The following is a 22,129-nucleotide window of genomic DNA, read 5'->3' on the forward strand; positions in this document are numbered from 1 at the left end:
GCGGCTGTGAATGTGGTTGCTGGTGCTGTCGTTGCTGGTGGTGATGGAGATGGGAGGATGACAGCACAGATGAATGGAGAGAGATGGGAGAGTGAAACGATGAATGACGGAAATAGGATAGACGTCATCTGAGGGCGATGGCAGCATTTGTTGGGCGGGCGGCGGCGGCGAGCACAGCAATCGTCTGCCTGGTCGGGCCGTCGTCTCTGTAAGTGGGTGCAGCGTGCGGGACCGTGAGCGGAGGTCATCGGGCGGCATGCGCTAAAGAGATGTCCCTCATCGAGCAGAGCATATGAACAGTCGCTTGCGGGGGAGAGAATAAAAGAAAAGAGACCCCAGGCAACGCTTTGTTCCGGCTGCAACAACACCAATGAATTGTCTGTACAACCAGCACTTTGGTCATCGGCCCTCTTCTGTGGGATAGGGACGATGAGTCGGGCGAGCGAGGCAGACACCACGACTTCAGCAGGCAACGAGGCAATGAGTTGCCCCGTGTCAACGTCAACGACACTGATATACACCATCACTTGGGCCATGCCCTTTTCACATGACATCGCTGTCGAAACAGCTCACTCCACTCTCCTACAACGCGTCTCTCGTCTCGTAGCTATATAATCCAGACACAGTCTCTCCTCTCAAATGGACAACACACAAATCCCAGTCGTGTACGTCTCGGACGTTTCATTTCTTGTCCTGCTGGCTTTTCCCCCCGCATACTGCACACACACCTCACCCGATCTCTTCCCATCTCCCGTGTTTCCGCTGCGCCACGCTGGGCTGCTCAGCCGCTTGCGTTGCTCTCACTCCTGTCGCGTGTAGCCATAAGAACATGTGGGACGGCGTGGAGCGACAGCAACGAGTTGGTGGGACTCGTCTCGTTTCCCGAGCTGTCCGAGCTGTCCGATCCGGACCGTGACCGCGAACTCTCGCCCAGACGCTCGCCGGGTCCAGCTTGACGGTCCCGTGAAGCTCCACATGTGCACTCGCATGAGCACTCCTTGCCGCGGTAAGGCGGGGGAGGGGGCACCTCGAGCAAGGGAGCTATCGAAGCGGGCTGGGCGGTGCTGGCGGCAACGGCGACAGTGTGGACCTGCTCGCCTGCACCCGAAGGGCGGCGGGAGACTACACGCGAGGGAGCGAGACCAAGCTCGTCGCGGACCGTGCAAAACGTGTTGGCAAAGTGGGGCATCTTGGAACGCCGTCAGCAAACGTTGGCCGGGGAGGGAGACGCAGAGTGGAGCCTCGATCGCGCCATGTTGTCTTTCTTTCGGGCCGACAGGAGCGGCGCGGAAAAGCGACATGCACTCGAGCCAACAACGACTGACAACAAACACAACAGCGCAGCGCCGCCGAGCGCGCACCGATGTTGTGCGACGGCAGCAGCATCATTGCGAGGCTGTGGACAAAGTGTGGTCGGCAGTCTATAGCCAGTGGCCGCTACGCAACTCGCACGTCATGGGCCGATGGCGCCACTCCAATCGCCCCGGGTGTGTCGCCACTCCAACTCACCTCACGCTCCAGCCCTTCCAGCTTGGCCTGTACTTGGGGCTTGTTACGACCACGGCCCAGCTTGTGATGTGCATACTGCGAGATGACTGCGTGTGCATAGCTATAGGGAGACGGTGGTCAGCAGCTGGCGACGGACAAGGGGGGGAGATGTGGGCTTATCACCCGAAGCGCGGTTATTGCCCCGGCAGCCGCGCCCCAACCCCAAAAGTGGGGGACACTCACCCAGGATCCGCCAGTGCGCGGGTTGTATTGAGCGACCGGTGGACATGGGCCGCACGCGTTGGGCTTCCAACGTTCAGAGTCTGCAGAGACAGAAAGCGTCAGCTCTTGACATTGCGCAGGTGCGGTGGGACATGGCGGGGATACATGGCGGTGGCGTTGGAAAGAGAGACGTTGGGCACAGAAGCGGCCCATTTCCCACCGCCTGTTCACTGCTCTCGACGTATTTCCCCGGAGGGACCTCCAACGGTGTCTACTATACTGAGATGGCGACAACGAGTGCCGACGGGGCGAGGACACAGTGTGTGGTGGTGCAGGGGAGGGGTGTGTATGTGTCTGCACTCACGTTGAAGTCTGCAGTCATCGGGCGGGGAGGGACCAACAGTACACGACGGACCAGCCGGGGGGGGGTGGGGGGAGAGAGATAATGGGTGGAAGAGAGAACGAGTGGAGATTACCATTCCTTTTGGTCCGGTCCGACCATCCGCACAGAGTGCAGGCCCGGCTGCCCCCGTTGCGCTTGCATTTCTCGCGATACACATATGCACATATACCCCCTCGCCTTGTACATAGCATATAGCCGGCCCGAGTACGGCCTACCCAGAGCGACGTGTGTCGCCTTGCATACCGGGCCAAGACACACAACCCAGATCCAAGATCTCATTCATCAACAACCGCCGCCGCTGCGGCGGCGGCGGAGGCGGCTCAATCTCGTCGGCCGGCCCATCTACTGTGGTTCTGTGATCACTTCGTCGCCATCATGTTCCAACCGGCCTCATTTCCTGTACTGTCCCAACTGATACTGATCGTTTACAAGGTCGCTTTACCAAAGAAAGCGGGCCCAATTGTGATTGTGTGTTAGTGGTTGATCCATCTGAGACGCGGGGGCATGCAAGCAAACTCACACCAAAAGCGTGCCCCCCGGTTCGTCACGACAAGAATGATGTTCCATCTTCTGTTGTTTCTGTTCTCACGAGAACAAAGAGCAGCAGCACACGCTGACACAAAGTGGTCGGCCCAAGAGCCAGAGCTGAGCTGAGAAATGAAATCAGCACCGGTCTCCACTTAGGCCACTTATCCCATTACCGGCCCCGCCGTAGACATCTGGGGGAAGGGGGGTCGGAATGTCCACTGATGGCCTGCGAACGTGTGTTGCAGCAGCGCGCGTCGAGCGTGCATCGCGGGGCAGTGCTATACATACGTGGCTCGTTTTAGGGGCCCGGCACACGAACGGGAAGACGAGCAAACCGCCGCCGCGCCAATTGCCAAGGAATGTACTGTGACTGTGGGGGTCGGATTCCCGTTTTGCATAACGACAATGTTGCAATGTATAACCCGCACAGCTAAAAAGCCCCGGTCCGGATATTGCACACAGCTGCTAGCCCACGCACGATATGTCATGGTGATATGCGTGAGCCAACGACCTCCCCCCACTGCCCACTCGTCGAGTCCACCAAGCGCACATACTGGAGGTGTGGACGGTACATGAGTATCTCTGTGTCTCGGACATTTCGGACTGCGGCAGGAACCGGGGACATTCCGACCACTGTTAAACTACTGTCGGACGTTGTCGTGATGGGGGGGTCGGTTGCAACCAGGTCGACGTCTCCATCCGGAGGGACACGTCGACGTCTGTACCGGCAGCATATTCGTCGTCGAGGACGAAATAAACTGCGGGGAGTGGAGCATGTCGATGGCATTGGTCGGTGGCAGTCACGTCGAGTGTCGAGATGAGGCGGAGCAACGTCACTCCGCACACGTTGAGGAATGACAAGACGTGCTCTGTCAATATCGCTCACTCTCGATGTGGTCTGGCCTCATATCTGCGCTCATTGTCGCCACTCTTGTCGCCAATACCGCCACCCATGCCTTGCCGTTATCCTCGCGTCAGATAGGACGGCGAAGCCATATGCAGTCCGCTGCGCCACTTATCTATTGTCTGCGGCAACCTCGTTTACCGAATGGTCATTTTTTGGTGGCGATCGGGGTCTACCGATCCGTGCGGCTACGGCAGGTCGTCGTCACTTGGTCCATTACTGATAAGCGATGTCGGCCCAGCGATGCTTGCCTTGCCTGCCCTTCCGGCTGTGGAAACTCCCAACACACAGCCCAGCAGGCCAGCAGGACCAGCTCACGGAATCTTGGTGCTACTGGATCCCCAGATCCGACTCCGTCCTGCTCTCTGGGGACGAAATCACTTTCTGTGGATCTGTGGGAGTGAACTCCGTGGTGCATGATGAAGAAAGGCATTGGGGGTCGCGTGACATCGAATGCAGCACAGACGAGCTTCACATGCTATTCCGTGAATGGCCTTTCAAGCCGTCCAACACGGATTGTCAGCACAGTCACCTCGTGCGGTCCATCCAACCACGCTGGCTTTCGCAGAGCCATCCAGATAGGCTGTGTGGGAGAGGTTGGCTTCCCTTGACTTGGTACGTGTCGTCGCTGTTGTTAACCCAGACCGCGTGACAGAAGTGTCTTGTGCAATAGCACAGGTTGCAGCTGCTAAACCCGCTCAGACGGATAGACACTCGCACAATGCATCCTCCAGGGAGACTGAAGACGCACACTGTCGACGCGCGCGCGCGCCTGGACGTCCGATCTAAGCCTTGGGGCGGGTCATGAGATGTTGGTAATCAGCACCCACTCTGCAACGACAGTTGGCATTGTCATGCGCACCCCCGCATCGCAGTAGCACATTATCGGAAGATATCCGTCATGCATGCCTCGGCTTTGACCACAAATGGATACGCCACGATCGTACACGTCGTACCTGCTGCCATCGGCCATACAGTGGAATGGAGCTGGAGGCGACTGAATTATGAGTGGCGTTTTGGACGATCAGACGCGTCTCTGCACGCGTCTTTTTCATGTCTGCGTCGCGTCTCCTTGTGGGTGGTTGCGACCTTTGAGTACAAGCTCCTCGTCGCTCCGCGCGACGCGACGCGCCGAGGGTCGCTGTCGCGTACCGAGATGCTGTCTTCAGACCTCAGATGGCCTCAGATCTGGGTCTGCTTGCATCGTCCTGACACTAGCACTGCGCCGCATTTCATCTGTGCCCACCTTCGTCGTCGAGCACCACTTGTAGAGATGCGCCACGGGCAGGCGAACGCACCGACCATGAGAGGGGCAGGAATGGAGGCGGTTTGCGACGCGTGCATAAATGCCTTCTAGGCGCCAACATTGCCTGCAGGATGTCTGTACCAGACGTCCAAACCTGCGCACGATCAAGCGGGCCAGCTGGCTCGGATCAGCCACACATGGAAGATTGCCTGCGGCTGGCAAACATCCAAAACCTGATCACCTGAACGCCTCGAGATGCGCCTCGGCCTGCTGCGTACAGGAGTACAGGAGAGAGACAAAGGTACACCGGCAGCCTTGTGGTAGTGAACGAGCCACCACGACGCGTTGCATGTGCGATGTGGCGTCGCTTGGCTGAGCGCCGTCCTGATCACTCCTGACTGCAGCGGCACCCAATTCATCGTGCTCTCCTTCTGTTCGCACCAGCCCCGGCCTCCCCGCGGCCTCGATTACATGGCCTCCCCGCGAACTATTCTGCAGAGGCAAAAGTCCTAGGTTGTTGGCGGGTATGCGCCATGCCAGGCCGCCCGTGAGGCGGATGGACTGCGCCCGCCGCGGTGGATTGTATTCAAAGTGTGTTGAAACCAGGTGGCGAGGGGTAGCGTTTCTGTGGATCTGTGGGTTGTGGCCCCTGCCGAACAGTCGCGTGCATTGAGTGGCCTTGCCCGCTGGTGACGGCTGGGGTGGGTCGTGGTCGGTTGGGAAGAGTGGCACTGGACAGAACGTACTGGTCATTTATGACATGGCATGACGCCTACACTATATATATACTACTGACGGGCATACACAAGGGTCCAAAGTGTCCGTTCACCGAGTGTCATGACACGGCGAGTGGGTGTGGGTAGGTAGGTTTGGGGGAGACTGGGCACACCACGATCCTACGGAAATCGCGGTTGCCAGGGGGGGGAAACAAGGGGCGGGAATGTAATGTCTATATAATGCTAAAATGTTCTTGGTCGTCGAGTGAGAGCCGCAGGAATGCAATGTGGTGGTGAGGTGGACGAGTGCGATAGGCTTGTCGTGCTAAGGGTTGGGTCGTTTGTGGGTCTAATAGGGCTGAACCTAAGCCTCCTCGTCAAGGCGTGATGAACGCTCGGACTCGGATGAAGCTTTCGGTGTATGCCACGATGCGAGAGGCGATAGGTGTGACTAGGGGACGAGGTCGTGTAGAAGGCTGGCTCACATGAGACGACCAAACGAATGCTGCACCGAGACAGCTTCGTCGGGGCTGCGGACGCATGTGCTGCGGTCGTCGCTGATGGTGTAGCCGGCCGTGCACGAAAAGACGACACATGTGCCCTTCTCGCAGCCTGTATGGCGAGCGTTGTCAATGGCAGAGCAATCGCGACTGGGAAACAAGTGGTCAGCACCCCATCTGCACACACGTCTGTCAACTATTGAACTCACCCCTTGCCCAAAGCGAGACATCCACCACACTGGTTGAGCTCTGAATCCAGCTCGATGCACTCGAATCCCACACGGAACCAGTCGGCCAGTGCAGTGAGCGACGCCTCCAGAGTGGCGGCCGACTCGGAAGTGATGCCTTCTGGGTCGTCGACCACAGGACAAGCCACGGCACCACCGGGACACAGGAAGGACGAGTAATCCTTCTTCTTGGGGGCAGTGTCGCGCTTCACGTTGCGCCTGCGCTGGCCCATACGCTTGCTGGGAGTGGCCTGGCGGGGTTGGAGCTTTGTTGGGGCCTCAAGCTTGCGAATGTTTGCTGGTTGCAAGTAGGCGCGTTCGCTCTTTTTCAACTGGGCTGCGGCCGCCGCAGTGGCAGCGCGGACAGCAATGGGTTGCAGTGGCCTGGCACCGCCGGGAGCGGGGAACGCGGCCACAAACGAGGTGGCTGTTGCGAGGGCAAGCAGCAGGAGGAGAAAGCCGTGCGTGAGGCGCGGCATCGTCGTGGTGGTGTTATTGGTGGTGGGAGGAGGGTGACAAGATTAGGGGGAGGGATGATAGGCGTCGACTGCCAGTGGGTGTCGAGCAGGAAGGTGATAGGCGACTGGTGGCACGGAGTTGGCGTTATGGGGGACAGCTGATAGTGGTGGAGAGAGTGGCAAGAGTGAACGGCGATGGGGCTCGATAGATGAGAGAAGGAGTGGGGAGTGATAAAGCGAGAACGAACGATGTTGCGTGGGGAGATGGGGAGGGGAGGGGCTGGCCATTGATGCTATCTAAGTCTTTTGCGCAGTGGAACCCACCACATGTGCTCATCGCTGGACCCCCCGGGACCCTCTCTCGTCCTTCCAGGCTCAGAATGCACGCCGCCAGGGCGGGGACACGGGTGGGGGGTGGGGGGGTTGTGGTCTCTGTTTGCCACCCTCGAAACCACAAAATTCAACTGGGACGGCGTGCCGGCATGCGTTGAAAGGGACCACGAGCGACACCAAAAAAAAACCTGATGGTGTGGTCCCTGGGTGGAAAGGCGAGGCACAGTGGACTGCTGGCGCGCGCTGGCACCCAGGGAACAACCCACTCACTACACGCGCGCGCGCACTCGCAAGCGACACGACACGAGAGCCGAGCGAGCAATCAGCCACCCCAGCCGGGCAGCAGGGTCCAGCGCAAAGTCTATCCAAGTGGAAGACGTCACCGCTCGCCTGCGCGCCTGCTATGTCCTTGGCACGCCATGCCCGCTGCCCCCTCCCACCTCTCTCGTCCACAGTGCATGCTGCCACCTGTCTATGCACAGGCTGCACAACATGTGTATGCGGTTGGGAGTAACAGAGCGCTGCATGAGCACTGCATACATGCTCTCTGCCCTTTTCCCATGGCACCTTTACAACGACAAGCTTCGCAACCCGCACCCGCCGGGCTGATTTTGCCGCGGGGGAGTGACCGGCAGAAACGCGGCGGCGCCACGCACGTCGCTGCCGCCGGCCTTGCCGAGCGCAGCTGGAATGCAGCGATAGGCACTCTACGCAGTGCTGGGGCGGACTGATCGTTCAGTAGCTCAGTAGTGACGCGGCATAGCGTGTGTCAATGCAGTCTGTCTCGGCTCCTGTCCAGAGGCCAGAGGGGGGGGGGATTCTCAGCCTTGAAGCAACAACAACAATCTACCTCTTCCAGTGCATGGGGGTCTCTTCCACACCGCCCGCGAACATTAGAGATATGGTGGGTGTTGCGACGTGGGCTGCACCGCTGTCTCCGTCGACTTGCACTGCCTGCCACTGCAGGAAGGAAGGCCAAGCCTCCCCCCCCTAGAGCCGTCTGTGCAGGTTCATGTGGCTGCTCTATTGCTCCTCTTTCCCCCCATCTGGCGTTGGCGCCTCGCACTCTCCTCTCTACCAGTCCCCTCCTAAACCTTCCCGGCGAGGCAATAAACAACGTGCTATACACACATTGGGACATTGGTACGAAGGATATCGTGTTAGCGTGCAAAGGCGGAGAGCGCGTGAACAAAGGACAGACGTCAAATAGGGTTGCGGTGCTGGAGCGCACAGGTAGCGCGCAGCGCAATTCCGCCAAACGCCTTCAGGTTTGGATAACATGAATTGGACCATCCCTGCTGGCCTGCTGGCCGTATGGCCGCTGGCTCGCTAGTGCAGTACATTGGTGTGATTCCTGGACGAGCATGCATGCGCACTAGTGTGAGAATCCCCGGGCATTGTCCCATGCTTCTAACCCCAGGTGGCCGTTGGCCAGGTCGGCGCCACAAACAACACGTCGTCTCGCGCAAGAAGCCGAGAGATGTGCGTTCAACAGCATCCGATCGCACACCTTAAAGACCCGTAGCGCGTTTTTTCTTCCCTTTATCCCTCTCCTCGCCTCCAAAACCTTGGTCGTCGCTGTTTGCTGTTTGCCTCTTGCCCAAACGCAATCGCGCACAAGCAAACAATTAAAACAACTTACTAACACTACTACTAGCTATACATGCAGGCTAGCACCACACCACCTGCCAAGCAAGGCACTGCATATTCAGCGCAAGTCGTGAGGGGCAGTTTGACTCCATACTGTACGTCGTTGCAAAGAGCACACCAGCAGCGTTCCCGGTGGCAGCTTTCAGTTCCCAGCCGCAGCTTGCAGCTTGGTCTTGCAGAGTCTCTGCCCGACTCTCTGCTAAAAGCGTAGTGAGGCCTGGAGGCTCTGTGCCTACCATGCCGTTTTGCGGGAAGGGCAGCAACTGGGAATCCCGGTGGCCCGGTGACAGGTGCTTGTGCATGTCCACACTACTCTGGCACAACCAGCACTGCCAGCACACCACTCGCTACCTGATATACCTGACTAACCACCTTTGCACCTGAAAAGGCATGAATTGCTGAAACGGAGGACCCACAGAGTGTCCGACACAACATCAACGGGCACCAAACCTTCGGTGTACTGGCTCCCTAGCTCCCTGTCCATCTCTCCCTCCATCCCTCTGTGTGTTGACGTTAATTGCACGTACACGCTCCGCTCTCTGTGGCATACATACCACAACGGGTTCCTTTGACCGGCAAGGCTTTGGAATAGGCTGCAGCCGTGAATCAAAAATACTACAGTTGGCCGGCTTGAACCGGCTTGAGCCCTGGCGGTCGAGAGCCAAGTTACGGGGTGCACCAGGAGATGCAGAGACAAACCGTATGACGGGAGAGGCTTTAAAGTGTGCGAAGGCCCCACAATACAAGCAAAGCCCCGCCAAGCAAAGGAAGTGACCGACCGCTCCAGTCGCCAGTGGCCAGAGTGGTGACGTCGCGTCGAACAGGCCTTCCATTCTTCAACCGGCGTCACTCTGCGTCACAGCAACACGCTGTGGCCTCTTCACTGCTAGGAAAGATTCAACTGGAAAGTCTAATTGAGGTGCCAAAAACACCTCTTCAAGCACTCGTCGCGCCCTGTTGCGGCGGGCAAACCAGCAACGACTGCCCCACGCACCACATTGTCCGGTTGCTCAATGATGATCAAAGATTAAAGCTCTGAGACAGATTTCGCACACCGGTTCTGAACCAACATCACCCTACTTCGGGCACCCGATGAGCTGTGCGCGTTCACTGATCACATCAACGGTGTGCTTGTAGTTGGTGACCCCGATGATGACTGCCTCCTCTCCATCCCGACCGACACATTGCAGCTGACGAGGTCGGCGTCGGTCTGGTTCTGTGCAAAGCTTATCGACGACTCTGTTCCGCGGACACTGTCGAGGAACCTACGCTACGCTCGACAAGCTAGATGTCCCGAGCGATACAAAAATGTAGAAGACGTCGAGCCACTGCAGCACCACCCCTCACAATTGTTACCTGCTAGGGCTCTCAGGCAGTTCAACTCCAACGCGAACCGTGTAATGTTGCTTGTCCCACCAAAGCAATCTGCGGTATAACCACGCGCGTCGCAGAGTAGTGGGGGACATCTTGCTAGTGCTTCCATGACAGTGTCAGCGTGTCAGTATTTGATCAGGGCCCATGTCGGGTTAGGACCAAGATCCCCCCCAGCCACTCGGTCGTTCTGGCTAGTCACTGCCGTTTCACCATCGGACGCTTAATGGATCACAGGATCCATTGTTGGGCATTTGGCCACCCGTCCCATCTGATCGCGGACTGAATGGTGTTGGCTGGGGCTGGGGTGCCAGCCAGCCATAAAATGAACAGACAAAAGGTATTCATGGTCGTCTCAGGTTGTGAATTGACAGTTCCAGCATGGTCGCTTTGACCGTTCCTCTCATATGGCGGCGTTGTGAAACCGCCAGTGACCCATACTAGTACGGTCCATCTGGAGTCAACGTGTTTGCGGACGCGTCTTCATGTCTTGTCCCTCCGCACGATTCTGCACGCCGTCCTTGGAACAAACGCGACGCGACGCGATCGATGCCCCATCACGCCCGTCTCTCTTCCAGATAAGGACGTGGAATCCCTGTGACAGAGCCCGAAACGGATGGGCGTGTGCTGGATGCTTGGATCAGGGTGGCCCGACGCATTGCCCGAACGACCGTCGACGCTGGTGGGTGGGTATCGGGTTAACGGGCGTCGGTTTTGTCGGGAGCGATGGATGGTGTAATGACGAGACCGTTAACGTCATGTAGCACAAGTGGGTGGGACGCGTCGCGACACGTTGATGTCGACATTGTATCCGACTGGTTGCGCCTGCGGCGTCAGCTCATCTTGCGTGCAGAGTACCCCACGACTGGACTATACTTACCTCCATCAGAACTCCAGCCCACCCACCAGTTGGCGCAGTGCTCGTGTGCCTCCGCGTCTGCGCTCACTCATGTCTTGAAATCACACCTCGGCGCTCCTATCATGGCGGCGCCGAGTGTGCTCCCGCCGGAGGACGGACGTAGGGCACTGCGTCCGTACGCCACGCTGCCGCTGGTGGTGGTTGACGCGCACCATAGGTGTTGCCGTTGGCATACACAGTGTTGGGGGCATTTCCATTGAACTCATACCCCCTGGCGTGGTGGCCATCACCACCTCTGTAGCCGCCGCTGCCAGCGTACCCGCCTCGAGGTGTTGGATACCCGGCTCGCGGCGCATACCCTCCTCGGTAGTATCCCCTCTGGCCATTGCCCCTCCCACCACGGTAATACCCCCGTCCCGAGTTCCACTGGCAGTGTTCCGTGCCGCGGGCGGCAGGTCCTTGTCGGCGACGCCATCCTCAAGTCGGGCGAGCACGGCCTCGACACCTTCGTCCCAAGCCGTGATGGTCAGAGTGCGGTCGATACCCTCACCGCGCGATGGGGGCACAAACTGTGAGCGCATGCGGTCGAGCACGCCAAGCGCCGTCTGCGCGTCGGGGAGCGTCGGGTGACCAGTTCTTGTTGACAGACGTTGACGCAGTGTCGCAAGGGGAGGGGAGAGGACAAGACAGAAGACGCGGACGTTGGCGTCACGGGCGAGGGTGATAAAGTGGGCTCGTTGTCTGCTGTCAGCGCGGAGCACGTCGACAAGAAGCTCGCGCTACCGGACATGGCCTGCTCTGCCACCGGTGCCAACTCACTCTGGGTCAAAATCAACTCTGTCCACGACCACATTGTCTCCTCGGCGCAAGCCAGCCCTTGCTGCCGCCTCGGCCTCCGCGCGCCGCTTGCTGGGCGAGTCGTCCTGGCTCGCACGGCTCCATGTCCTCTTCCCAAGACGTGGAGGGAGAGCACATAATGCAGTTGCAAACGTCGTCTTGCCCGCGCCCGGTAGACCGACCAGAATGAGCAGAGTTTGCGGCTATAGAAGGGATGGTCAGTTTGTGGTCACAGTCCGTGGTCACACCAGGTCACGCACCTCGATGGTTAGCTGCCCCGTAGACGCGGCGTCCGGTGTTGTCGTCGCTGCCGCACGAGCTTCGAGTGCGCTTGACGGGCGCGATGGCGGTGTGGCCATGTGAGATATTGGACGGTTGCGCGGTTGTTGTTGGACAATGGAGAAATAATATATGGGATGCGGAAAAACAAGGGCCCACGGTTTCACGCGGTGACGGCGGCGACTCTTACGACGACCAACAAGGGCAGGATGATGTTGTCATTGCCCACATCGCACCAACCACCATGGATGAAGGGACAGAACTCGTAGAGGCCTATGGTGAGTCCCCTCACGCTGCCCGTAGCACGCCGCTCACTGCTGCAGACTATCTGTTCAAGCTCATCGTCATCGGTGCGTTATCCGCGGCCTTGGTCGCCGCCCGCGCGGTCCGCGCGGCGGCGTTCGTGGGCCGAGTCCGAGGAGCACTCGGCGCGCGTCCCACCACCCGGCGTTGTAACATCTGAGCTGACCCCCGCTCCCCAGGCGAGGCCGGGACAGGCAAGTCGTGTCTCCTCTACCAGTGCATCCACGAGACCTGTACGTTGTTGGGTTATGGCTAATGCCATCGCCGCTCCATCGCCCCGTGTTGCCCCACGGCGGAGCGCACCCACTGCCAGGTTGCGCTGCTGACACTCACCAGTCAAAGAGCACTCTGCACACACTATCGGCGTCGAGTTCTCGTCTCGTACACTGCGCATCGGCGACCGCAGCGTCAAGTTGCAGGTGAGTCCCGGGAGCGTCCGATGCGCATGGACCGTCCCGCACACGCCGCGGAGACGGAGCTGCGAAGCCAGCTCAACGCAGCTCCAGTGCCACCTACGTGTGTGAGCACCGTGTCAGTCGCCAGTACGCCAGTGCATACATCCTACATGGTCTTTGAACTGGCAGCGGGCACGACATCCACTTGGCGCCGGGGGTGGACCGCTCTGCGTCACCTCGGCGTGACACCGGCTTCCCCGTCGCTCTCCGCCTCCACGCCTCGCGTTCGTGCCCCACGTCCAACTGACAACTCGCAGCTCTGGGACACTGCCGGCCAAGAACGTTTCCGGTCCGTCACGAGGAGTTACTACCGCGGCGCCGCCGGTGCGATTCTCGTATACGACATCACCAGGCGGTCAACCTTTGACAACTTGGACCGGTGGCTTGCGGATGCACGCGCCCTGGCGTCGCCGCATCTCGTCCTGGTCCTCGTTGGTAACAAAAAGGACAAGGATGAGGACAGGGAGGTGGAGTATGCCGAGGGAGAGCGTTTTGCGCAGGAGAATGGTGAGTCCCAAGAATGTGCGGTTGCTTCAATCGGCGAAACGGGGGCTCGACCCCACGGTGCTACTGCTGAGCTGGCTCTCTTGCCCTCGCTTCTGCCAAGCCTGTCCGCACGCACCGGAGTTCTCTTCTCCCTCCACGTCCAACCACCCGCTAATCCTACCCAGGCCTCCTTTTTGTCGAGACCTCGTCCTTGACGGGCGAGAACGCCTCCACTCCTTTCCTCCTGGCCGCACGATCAATCCTCGACGCGATCGATGCCGGTACGCTGGACCCGGACGGGCCCGGTACAGGAGTGAGCTACGGGGAGCGTCAGCTACGTGCCGTTGGAAGTAGCAGCCAGTTGCGCGCGCCTTGGTCTCGCCGCAGGAGGCGGGATAGCGTGTCCCTCCGCGAGCTCGTAGGCAGCAATCGGAATTGTTCGTGCTAGAAGGGGATATCTACGACTACAACCTATCGCACAGTTGGCGTTTGTGGGCCCGCTAGGCCCGCCCATTTTGTCTTACTCCAGTGTATTTAATCATGTATGCGCTATATTACGCTTGACGATGGGCATGTGTGGTAGACTGGCTGGCGAGCTGGAGGCTCAAAGGTGGAGGGTGGAGGCGGGGGACAGGTGACCGCTTTGCGGGATTCCGTGTTGCCTGGCGATAAAGCACGACAATGGTGCGATCACATGTCAAACTGGTGCCAACCACGCTGCTGATACCAAGTATGACAGCTAATCGTGTACCCAAAGGGAACACCGTCACGGCTAGGTTCCACAACAAGAGGGCGAAAGCGGTGGCGGCGGTCGACAGACAGCAGCTCCACAACTGGCGCATCTCTGTGGCCGGTCACACGCCAAGATCGTCTCCACCAAAAATCGCCTACGGGAGGGCATGCTTGCAAACCCAATGCAACACTCCATTCACACTTACATCTCTGTGCACATGTAAAATGGATGCAAAAGAGAACACCTGATGGTGTACTGCCTTCTACCCGAATTGAACGGGTGACCCTTTCATCGTAGTATGCAACGAGTGCCAAGTACTAGTGAAAAATTCTAACCACTGAACTAAGAAGGCCAATGTTGTTTTGACGCTGATGGTATAGGGTTGCACAGACGTCTCCCCTTTGGACCGAGCACTGGTCCGTGGCGCTGCAGCATGCGAATACTCGTGGTGTAGCAGTCCGACGAGTAGACAATATGGGTGGCAAACCGAATCCACCAGTGGTGGACCGACGGTGGACAAACAATGGACAGCGGACGGTCTGACCCAGATAACCGAGCCCCCTCTCAAGTTCACCATGCTTCCCATCAGGCTTCGCAGTGCATGCCATGCTTCTTCCCCTTCACGGCCCAAATGTTGCCACCCCCAGTCGCCGTCTCTATCCCACCAAACATCTTGCACATCTATCGACCTTGATTCCCCCTTTCACGACACTTACAACATGTCGTACTCAGCCGGCGAGATCCCGTGGAAAACGTACACCTCCCACGTGGGTCTTTGGGTCCCGTGCGACGGTGACGTGGCCGGTATGAACCGTGGTGGTAAGTCTCATGGCAATGCCCGGTGCGAAATCCGAGCGAGGGTGGTGTCCTTTGCTGGCATTCCCAGTCTGTGACGCGGACCCCAAAAAGGGGTCAGTGATCAGTGATGGGGTGGCAAGAAGAGTGGTAGTCCGGGGTCCATGTCTCCCTGCATACTGATCCCACTCCAGAACCCTGCCAGTACATATACTTTTACAGTCGGAGCGAGCACGTCTGTGCTTACTGTCTACAGCGCAACGGGATGGTGGAGCTTGGTGGTGCTTGATGGTGACCCATGAACGATGAGCCCCGGCTACCAAGTGACAACCTGGTGCAAGAGAACTGGTGCACGAGAACTGGTGTACGAGAAACCACTGGTCGGGTTTACCCAGCACCCATGAAACGCTCAACGACTGAAGATTCAGAGTGATGAACATGTAACGGGCCATAAGGAGAGGTACCAAAGGGACCTTGAGCTGTGACAAGTGATGCTTCTCATACGCCGTGATGGGACATGAGACTGGGGTGATGCAAGAAGCGAAGCTGTGCTTCGAAGCTGATGAGATGCTTTATAACCACCCCAGACCTTCGGAAGAGACTGTACACTGCTTGTCCCTGCGGTCCACATTTGCTACACCAAGAGTCTCTCGCCACACTCACTCACACACAAAACCACCCATCACCACATACAGTAGCCATCACGCGACAATGGGCAGAGTCGATATTTGTTCGGGCCAAGTAATGACCGGCAACAATGCAGGCTGTAAGTGATGGCAACTGGACTAGTTCTAATATACAGTCCCATCTGCTTTGTATGGCACTATGGAAACAACCGTTGGGAGTGCGCATACTGCACACGACCTATGCGCAAGCCGTTGCTCTCGAGGCTGCGAGGTTAGCCCCCCCGACTGCACATTTAAAAGCTGGAAGGCCAGCATTACAGCACTACATACACTACATAGACCTACCCTTATGCACACGAGTATCATACGTCACATACCGGTGTCCGCGGTCAAGGTGTTCCCACACATCACTCGACTCACGAACGAGTGGTCCCCATCAATGCCGTGTCGAATGCTTCCCCTTCGGAGTTTCGTCTCCGATAAAACGGATGGGTTCTGACAGGGGTTCGCGGCAGGAGCAGTGATGCTCATTCATATCAGCAACGCATGCTTGCACATGCAGTGCTTCTTTCCTTGCACACACTCTGCACCATGGAGCCTCGACCCGCATGCTCTGGCGATTACAGCGGAAACAATTATGGTGGTGTGTCGCGCTACGGAGCCGGAACGCTGACCAGCAGGCATATGTCAGTACATGATAGGCCACACCAAGCACAAGGAGGTGTGTATCTGGTGTCTGCGAGACAAAACGGGAAGTTTCTAGGAGAGCTTCTAGGAGAGCTTCTAGGAGAGCTTACATGTACGGGGTGATGGAGAGCGCTGCAGAAGCCCTCGAGCGGATAATTTCTTTTGTTTTACCGATTCCGCAGCCACTGATGGCCGTCAACTTCTCACCCGCCAAGCATCGTTGGTAATATTTTAGAGATGGTTTGGGTAGATGCCAAATTGTCAGAGATTTTGGTGGGTTTGGAGAATGTTATATGCACATATTGATTCATGGACATCAGTGGAAGTGTATGGTGACCGACGCCGGGTCGTGACAGCATCCAGTTGAATGAGTTTTCGCTTCCAGTGCGCGCTGCATACTTGATGCGTCTACGGTGAGTCCCGGCGACCACGGCCTTGTAGCTGTCCGGGGATGTCTTGTCCACAGAGGCCACACCGACCAACGGGGAAACCGGCCGGGAAACTTGTAATGGCGGCGTGCTTTGCCACGTAAATACGGCTCCATTTTTCCGCCATGGCATGTGTCTGCCACCGGTGAAAAAGGCGTTGTCTGTAAGTCTCTCGGCGAGGAGCTTGGTGAGGTTGAGGAACACTAGGGTGGCTTCCTACGACTGCCCGAGAAGGCTGAGAAAGGATGAGGAAAGGAATGTGGTCTAGGTCGAGATTCCAGAAGTCAAGCATAGGGCCGTTTATGACCATGGGCCGACTCTTGTTGGTGGCCGAGTGCTGCCATGAGTGTGATGCTGGGAGGCATTGTCAAATGTCGGGCCTGGGCCGGATCTGTCACCTCTATAGCCACAGTTTGGGATGCGACCGTACGCCTACTGAGGGGTAATGTCTTGGGGACGTCTAGCCACAGTGCGTAGGGTACACTGTGCCAACTGCGTCGGATCATGATATGTTCCACCGCCGTGTCAATGGCCGAAGGATGGAAGCTGGGCGACGATTTTGACACCTTGCACCAAATCTCGTACGGGCACCGGACGAGCTTCTCAACTTGATGGTTCAGTTGAGCAGACGACACGTTGGTGGGCAGTGTCGTGATTGGGTTAGGGGCAGGGAAGGTGCTCTTGTCTGGGACATGATGGAAGCCACCCCTGGCCGAGTTGAGCCAAAAGGGCCAGCCCACTGACACTAGACAACGTTCCAGAGCTTGCAGGTCGAGGCGAGGGCGATAGTTGTGTGATGAGATCGGTTGTGTGGGCATGAGCTCCAGAATTGATCGGCCGCCCTCTGGCGCCTACCTGGGTGTCGCCTCTCATACGCTGCAAGGACGCGCCGGTAAACCTTGACTGAGACCTTGGACTGTCTCATGTAGAGCTTGAGCTCTTTGGAGCCCATTGTCTGCTCGTCCTTGACTGCAGACTGCGCCGGGTCATCTGTCGTGTACACGGGCAGAAAGCTGTCCGGAAGCTGCTCGGTGTGGGGGCCCCGCGCGAGCTTGACAAGGTCGGCGGTGTGAGGCAGAAGCTGCTGTGACCAAGAGCACATGGTCCGGCTACGACACCCACTGGAGAAAGATGAGATGGGTCCACACTCTCTTCCACAAACGCCGTGCGCGACTCGTTGACGAAGTGAACGAGGTCGGGGAGGTTCCCTGGTCGTGGCTCGGGCTCGAACCAAGTGTTGGTCCTCCCAGTCATCCTTCATTTCCTGAGCGGTTGACCTTGTCAACGGTCCGCTGTCGTCTGGGAGGGGCTCTATCTTGGCCATTGGCATGTTGTTACGTGTTGTGGATGGATGTGGGTGTGGAAAGGAAGGCTGAGGGACTGATCTGCAGACAGAAGGTTAGTCAACGATTCGCGGAAGCAAATTCCCGCCACCCAGCTGCACATCGTGGCATCCTTCCACACCTTGTTTTCCATGTCTGTCAAGTTGGGGGCTCATACCACACCCAAGAAACGTAGAACCTACCTTCCCACAAGCAAAAGTCGACATGAGCGGTACAGTAAAAGGGAGACCCCCAGGCCCATCCACGTTTTTCGTCTCTAAATCCAACTCATGGCCCAATGTGGCGCAGTTCGCCAACACCTTCCACCTCCAACTTCAATCGTCCGCCTTTCATCCAATTCTTCTTCTACATGCTATCTGATCACATTGCCACGTAGCTACGATGCTGGAGAACATCGCGGCTGCTTGGTCCAGGGGCACGATGGGTTCTTCGGGCTTCACCAAAGCTCAGAGCGACAAGCTCTTGATTGAACTCGACCCGGGTTCGAGTCCCGGAGCGGCCCATTATACACGAATCTTTTGCTGTTCGTGCATCTTCTTTTGCCGGGAGTGCTGGTGGGATGTTTCCTGAGGTCAGGGGGTTGTTTGGGGACTGGGGGTGTGTTGGACGGTGGATGCAAGACGTCTCGGCGGTCCTCGGAAGGTGGGACGTCGGTGGACGTGCAAACTACGGTGAGTTGTTTACTAGCAAAACGGTTTATGCATCCTTAGTGCTGGCTCACAGGTTGTCCTGATGCGCTAGCATACTGTTTTCGCTGCCTGAGGCTTCAGACCTACTGCTGGAGGCTGCGGTCGGTCAACACCACAGTCACCGGTATTAAATCAAGCTGTTGCAGTTGTATGGATCAACGAAGGTGATAGGCCGGACCGCGCAGTGACTCAACGCCACTCCAATTACCCACAGCCAAACGCGGAAGATAGCTTGATCCTAGGAGCGACCAGAGAACTCGGTGCGAGCCTGGGTCAGTGATCAAGTGATCAAGTGACGAGCTCGCGACAGCAGCGTACCTACAGATAAAAGTCCCTAGTCGCGCTCTTTCGTCGACTTCTCCCCCCATCGTCGCCATGTACGGTTCTCGTCCAGGACACCTCCCGTACCCGTACCAGATCTGTCGCGCTCAGTGCAACTTTGGACGTGAGTCGTTGCAGTGAAGACATGCTCACCCCTATACAGACCTGTGTCGCCCTTCACTTTCTGCACCCGGCATGTGGCGTTGCGCGTACTGTGGCAAGGCGCTTCCTCCGCCGCCTCCCTTTGCTGCCTGAATGGCGCTTCCATATGTATGCAAGTAGTTGCAGACTGGCTTGACTCGTCTGCTCGCGTATGCTTCTGCGACGTTTACACATTGACACACCACCTCCGTTGACTGCTAGCTGCCTCGTGGCAGTCTGCTTCTTCTCGCAGTGTATCACCACACACCGCCCCTTCATTCGCACCTCGCCGCATGCAAGCCGGGCGGTCTCTGGAAACAACTAGGACGTTATTCCCCACCGTTACCCACAAAGCATGCCGTACTACATATGATCAGACTTGCTTCGGAGACGCAAAGTTCAGAAACGGGGGCAGTGAGTGACACTGGGTTGCCACTGATGACTGAGGCTGACGGCCCCAGGCTACTGCAGACGACGCCGTTTGTGCCGCAACTGCTTCAGACAGTTACTCGCGGTCTCATACTGGTGGTGGAAGAGCGACGCGAGAAAGCAGCACACTGCCGAGACCTAGCCCCAGATGAGGATGTGGGGCCTCGAACGGGTGGGCTCCGGTCCTGGCTGGACGCGGACGTGTCTAAGAGGCAGGTGATGTGTGATGCACGATGAAACATCGCCACGCTGATTGGGAGCTCGTCTTCACTTCACCGTCTGCTAACACAACTTGCACCTTCGATTCACACTTTGCAATATGCAGTTGCGGCAATGGTACGTCCACGGGGGCCACGGCTTCCTCTCCCAGCTTGGATATGGTTCGCCCAAGGCTCATGGAGATCGGGACGACAATGTGTGCCAAGACTGCCTACCGTGCACGGGAGTTTAAGGGGTGTCAGTATGCCGTTCATGACCCCATGCGCTCCAGACTCATCACCTGGCCAGTCTCTTGCAACCCCCCCTTGCGTCAGCACGGAACGTCAGGCCATTGTCATGCCGAGGCAGGTGACTTGCTAGTTGACTACCTTTTGCAAGCGAGAGCAACGTCCACTCACAATGAGGAGCGGATGGTACCCGCAGAATGGCACGGAACGTCATCGATGAAGTCATTTGTGGCCTAACGATGGCTACAAACAAGCTCAACGCACCAAAGCGGCCAGCGGGGAGTGCATCTCAACCCCGTTGTTTCCCACAGACGCATGTACTCTCCTCGATGCTGGCTGGCTCACGCGCTCGCCTATAACAGTGCAGCTGGTATATAGGCCCCCATCCCACGACCCCCCCCCGCGGAACATCTCCCTCTGCCCACCCATTCTTACATCCATCAGACCACCCACCACCCACACCATCATGCGCCAAGCGATCCTCCGTCCCCTTCGCACTATCGGTGCTCGCTCCATGGGAGTGCCCACACGCTTGTTTGCCAGCACTACCGTAGCCAGCAAGGACAGGAAGACTGCCGCTGCCAAGGACAAGTCGACCAAGGGCTACGACTTTGACAAGATGGCGACACAGGGACCCGAAGACACTGCTCTTCCCACAGAGTCGACGGGCGGCGGCATGTACTCTGCAAGGTCCGAGGCCAACGCCATGGGCAGCTACGAAAGTCGTGACGAGCAAGAAGACATTGACCTCGACGAAAAGCTCTCCCAGCAGGCCAAGGTCAAGGCTGATGCCCGGCACAAGGCTGAAAAGTCAAAGTCCAAGCCGAAGAAGTAGTCGGTAGTATGTGAGTTGCAGTGTTGTTGTGTAGCTAGGGAGGGGTGGAAGCGGGGCTGACGACGTGAAGACTGTTTCGTTTTCATATGCCAAGCAGATGCATCAATTGATCCGCCTGCGACGTGTATGGCCGTCGGAGCTCGCTATTCTGGCACTGCGGTTGTCCTCGCCCGTGGAGGTGCCTGTGTGCCATCGTTTTGAGGCGGGAATGGATGATCCACAGCAGCGGTGGCCCGTCGGCGTTGAGTCATTGTCGCTGGATGTTCCAGACACTGATGGTTCTCCCTGACTGAGCGCGCTGGAACAGTAATGTCCAACACACACAGCTCTGCATATGTGACTGCTGGGAACGACGGTCGTGTATTGACGACAGCGTCATCGTCTCGAGAGGTAGAGGGAATTGGCTGACGCCCGCATGTCCTCGTCCTTCCACCACATGCGAATGTCACTGCAAGTAGTCACCCAATACCCACCCGCACACCCGTTTGACTAGCTGTTCCGAGTATCTCGATACGCCCCGCGAGAGGATGGAAGGCGGCGCGCACGGTACATAGTCCACTTCCAGCTCTTCGGATCAGGTAAAAGTACGCGTTGCTTCTGTGACACACGTTGGCAATCCCGCTATCGTCGACGCACGCAAACCTCTGATGCAACACACGCGGAATGGGCGTGTACCTCCCCCGGGGCTGGAACAAGACACTGTGCCCATCCCATACACATGTGCCAAATTGTGCTCGTGCTCGTCCTCTCCATGTACCCATGTGCCAATTGGTTGCTCTCAGAGGGGCACTGCAATGCCGAACCGTCCTCCTTGGATCCTTGGCGTCTCCTCACACAAACAGTCGCCCGTGCTGCTTCCAGTCTTTCCATTTCTGCCACGGTGAGGATTCGGCAGAACCTGCCCGTCTGGTTCCACCACATGCATATAGGTGGGCGCCCACCACGGTAAGCACGACCCCGAGCTTGGCGTTGTCGGTACCAGGATCGCCATCCGGCATCATCAACCGCTCAGCAGGCGAGTCCATGGGGACGTCATGAAACAAATGCTCCCCAGGTCCCATTGTGGACATCGCCACCGGGGACCATCGTTCGGAACAACCATGGTCCCCATCTGTACTCGCGACTGTCGCCCTGGTTCTCGCGTTCTCGGCGTCCGGCACTGCGATACACACCGCTACAGACTGCTGTGTACGCCAAGTTGCAGATTTTGGTTTGACTTTTATGTTTGTACCGTGTGCTGCAGTGGGTACCAAAGCTGACCAGTATATGAACCCCTCTTGTGCTGGTCTGATACTGGACCATCCCCCCTCCGCATCACTACCTGCACAGCTTGACGCAAACCACATCACTGCTCTCCGGCCTGGCGTTTCACACACCCCACCACACGGCCC

The 22,129-nt window shown here is 57.8% G+C and overlaps 7 protein-coding genes and 2 non-coding genes across 9 annotated transcripts; 4 read left to right on the forward strand and 5 right to left on the reverse strand.

The window, feature by feature from the left end:
* Nucleotides 1-781: 781 nt before the first annotated feature.
* On the reverse strand, nucleotides 782-2,092 carry EHS24_003927 (uncharacterized protein; the record flags this gene model as incomplete). The annotated part of the gene is made up of 4 exons (XM_028619562.1): nucleotides 782-1,189; nucleotides 1,510-1,609; nucleotides 1,732-1,811; nucleotides 2,075-2,092. 4 exons carry the CDS (start codon nucleotides 2,090-2,092, stop codon nucleotides 782-784), a joined length of 606 nt encoding a protein of 201 aa, XP_028472135.1.
* A 3,896-nt stretch (nucleotides 2,093-5,988) lies between these two features.
* On the reverse strand, nucleotides 5,989-6,713 carry EHS24_003928 (uncharacterized protein; the record flags this gene model as incomplete). Its single annotated transcript, XM_028619563.1, has 2 exons — nucleotides 5,989-6,157; nucleotides 6,217-6,713. 2 exons carry the CDS (start codon nucleotides 6,711-6,713, stop codon nucleotides 5,989-5,991), a joined length of 666 nt encoding a protein of 221 aa, XP_028472136.1.
* Nucleotides 6,714-10,802: 4,089 nt separating this feature from the next.
* EHS24_003929 (uncharacterized protein) lies at nucleotides 10,803-12,101 on the reverse strand (the record flags this gene model as incomplete). Its single annotated transcript, XM_028619564.1, has 5 exons — nucleotides 10,803-10,871; nucleotides 10,927-10,983; nucleotides 11,118-11,649; nucleotides 11,725-11,945; nucleotides 12,003-12,101. 5 exons carry the CDS (start codon nucleotides 12,099-12,101, stop codon nucleotides 10,803-10,805), a joined length of 978 nt encoding a protein of 325 aa, XP_028472137.1.
* A 164-nt stretch (nucleotides 12,102-12,265) lies between these two features.
* RAB4B (Ras- protein Rab-4B) lies at nucleotides 12,266-14,008 on the forward strand (the record flags this gene model as incomplete). The annotated part of the gene is made up of 7 exons (XM_028619565.1): nucleotides 12,266-12,299; nucleotides 12,345-12,371; nucleotides 12,504-12,557; nucleotides 12,661-12,743; nucleotides 13,037-13,286; nucleotides 13,451-13,578; nucleotides 13,997-14,008. 7 exons carry the CDS (start codon nucleotides 12,266-12,268, stop codon nucleotides 14,006-14,008), a joined length of 588 nt encoding a protein of 195 aa, XP_028472138.1.
* Nucleotides 14,009-14,254: 246 nt separating this feature from the next.
* EHS24_003931 lies at nucleotides 14,255-14,350 on the reverse strand. The gene has a single exon. It is a non-coding gene; the product is annotated as a tRNA-Thr (tRNA).
* Nucleotides 14,351-16,818: 2,468 nt separating this feature from the next.
* On the reverse strand, nucleotides 16,819-17,864 carry EHS24_003932 (uncharacterized protein; the record flags this gene model as incomplete). Its single annotated transcript, XM_028619566.1, has 2 exons — nucleotides 16,819-17,279; nucleotides 17,390-17,864. The coding sequence occupies 2 exons, from the start codon at nucleotides 17,862-17,864 to the stop codon at nucleotides 16,819-16,821; spliced, it is 936 nt and encodes a 311-aa protein (XP_028472139.1).
* Nucleotides 17,865-18,275: 411 nt separating this feature from the next.
* EHS24_003933 lies at nucleotides 18,276-18,379 on the forward strand. The gene has a single exon. It is a non-coding gene; the product is annotated as a tRNA-Pro (tRNA).
* A 562-nt stretch (nucleotides 18,380-18,941) lies between these two features.
* On the forward strand, nucleotides 18,942-19,142 carry EHS24_003934 (uncharacterized protein; the record flags this gene model as incomplete). Its single annotated transcript, XM_028619567.1, has 2 exons — nucleotides 18,942-19,011; nucleotides 19,051-19,142. 2 exons carry the CDS (start codon nucleotides 18,942-18,944, stop codon nucleotides 19,140-19,142), a joined length of 162 nt encoding a protein of 53 aa, XP_028472140.1.
* A 1,227-nt stretch (nucleotides 19,143-20,369) lies between these two features.
* EHS24_003935 (uncharacterized protein) lies at nucleotides 20,370-20,738 on the forward strand (the record flags this gene model as incomplete). Its single annotated transcript, XM_028619568.1, has 1 exon — nucleotides 20,370-20,738. The coding sequence occupies one exon, from the start codon at nucleotides 20,370-20,372 to the stop codon at nucleotides 20,736-20,738; it is 369 nt and encodes a 122-aa protein (XP_028472141.1).
* Between the last annotated feature and the right edge of the window lie 1,391 nt (nucleotides 20,739-22,129).

This window comes from Apiotrichum porosum, assembly GCF_003942205.1.
Source record: "Apiotrichum porosum strain DSM 27194 chromosome Unknown scaffold_19, whole genome shotgun sequence".
In the NCBI taxonomy this organism is placed as follows: Eukaryota; Fungi; Basidiomycota; class Tremellomycetes; order Trichosporonales; family Trichosporonaceae; genus Apiotrichum; species Apiotrichum porosum.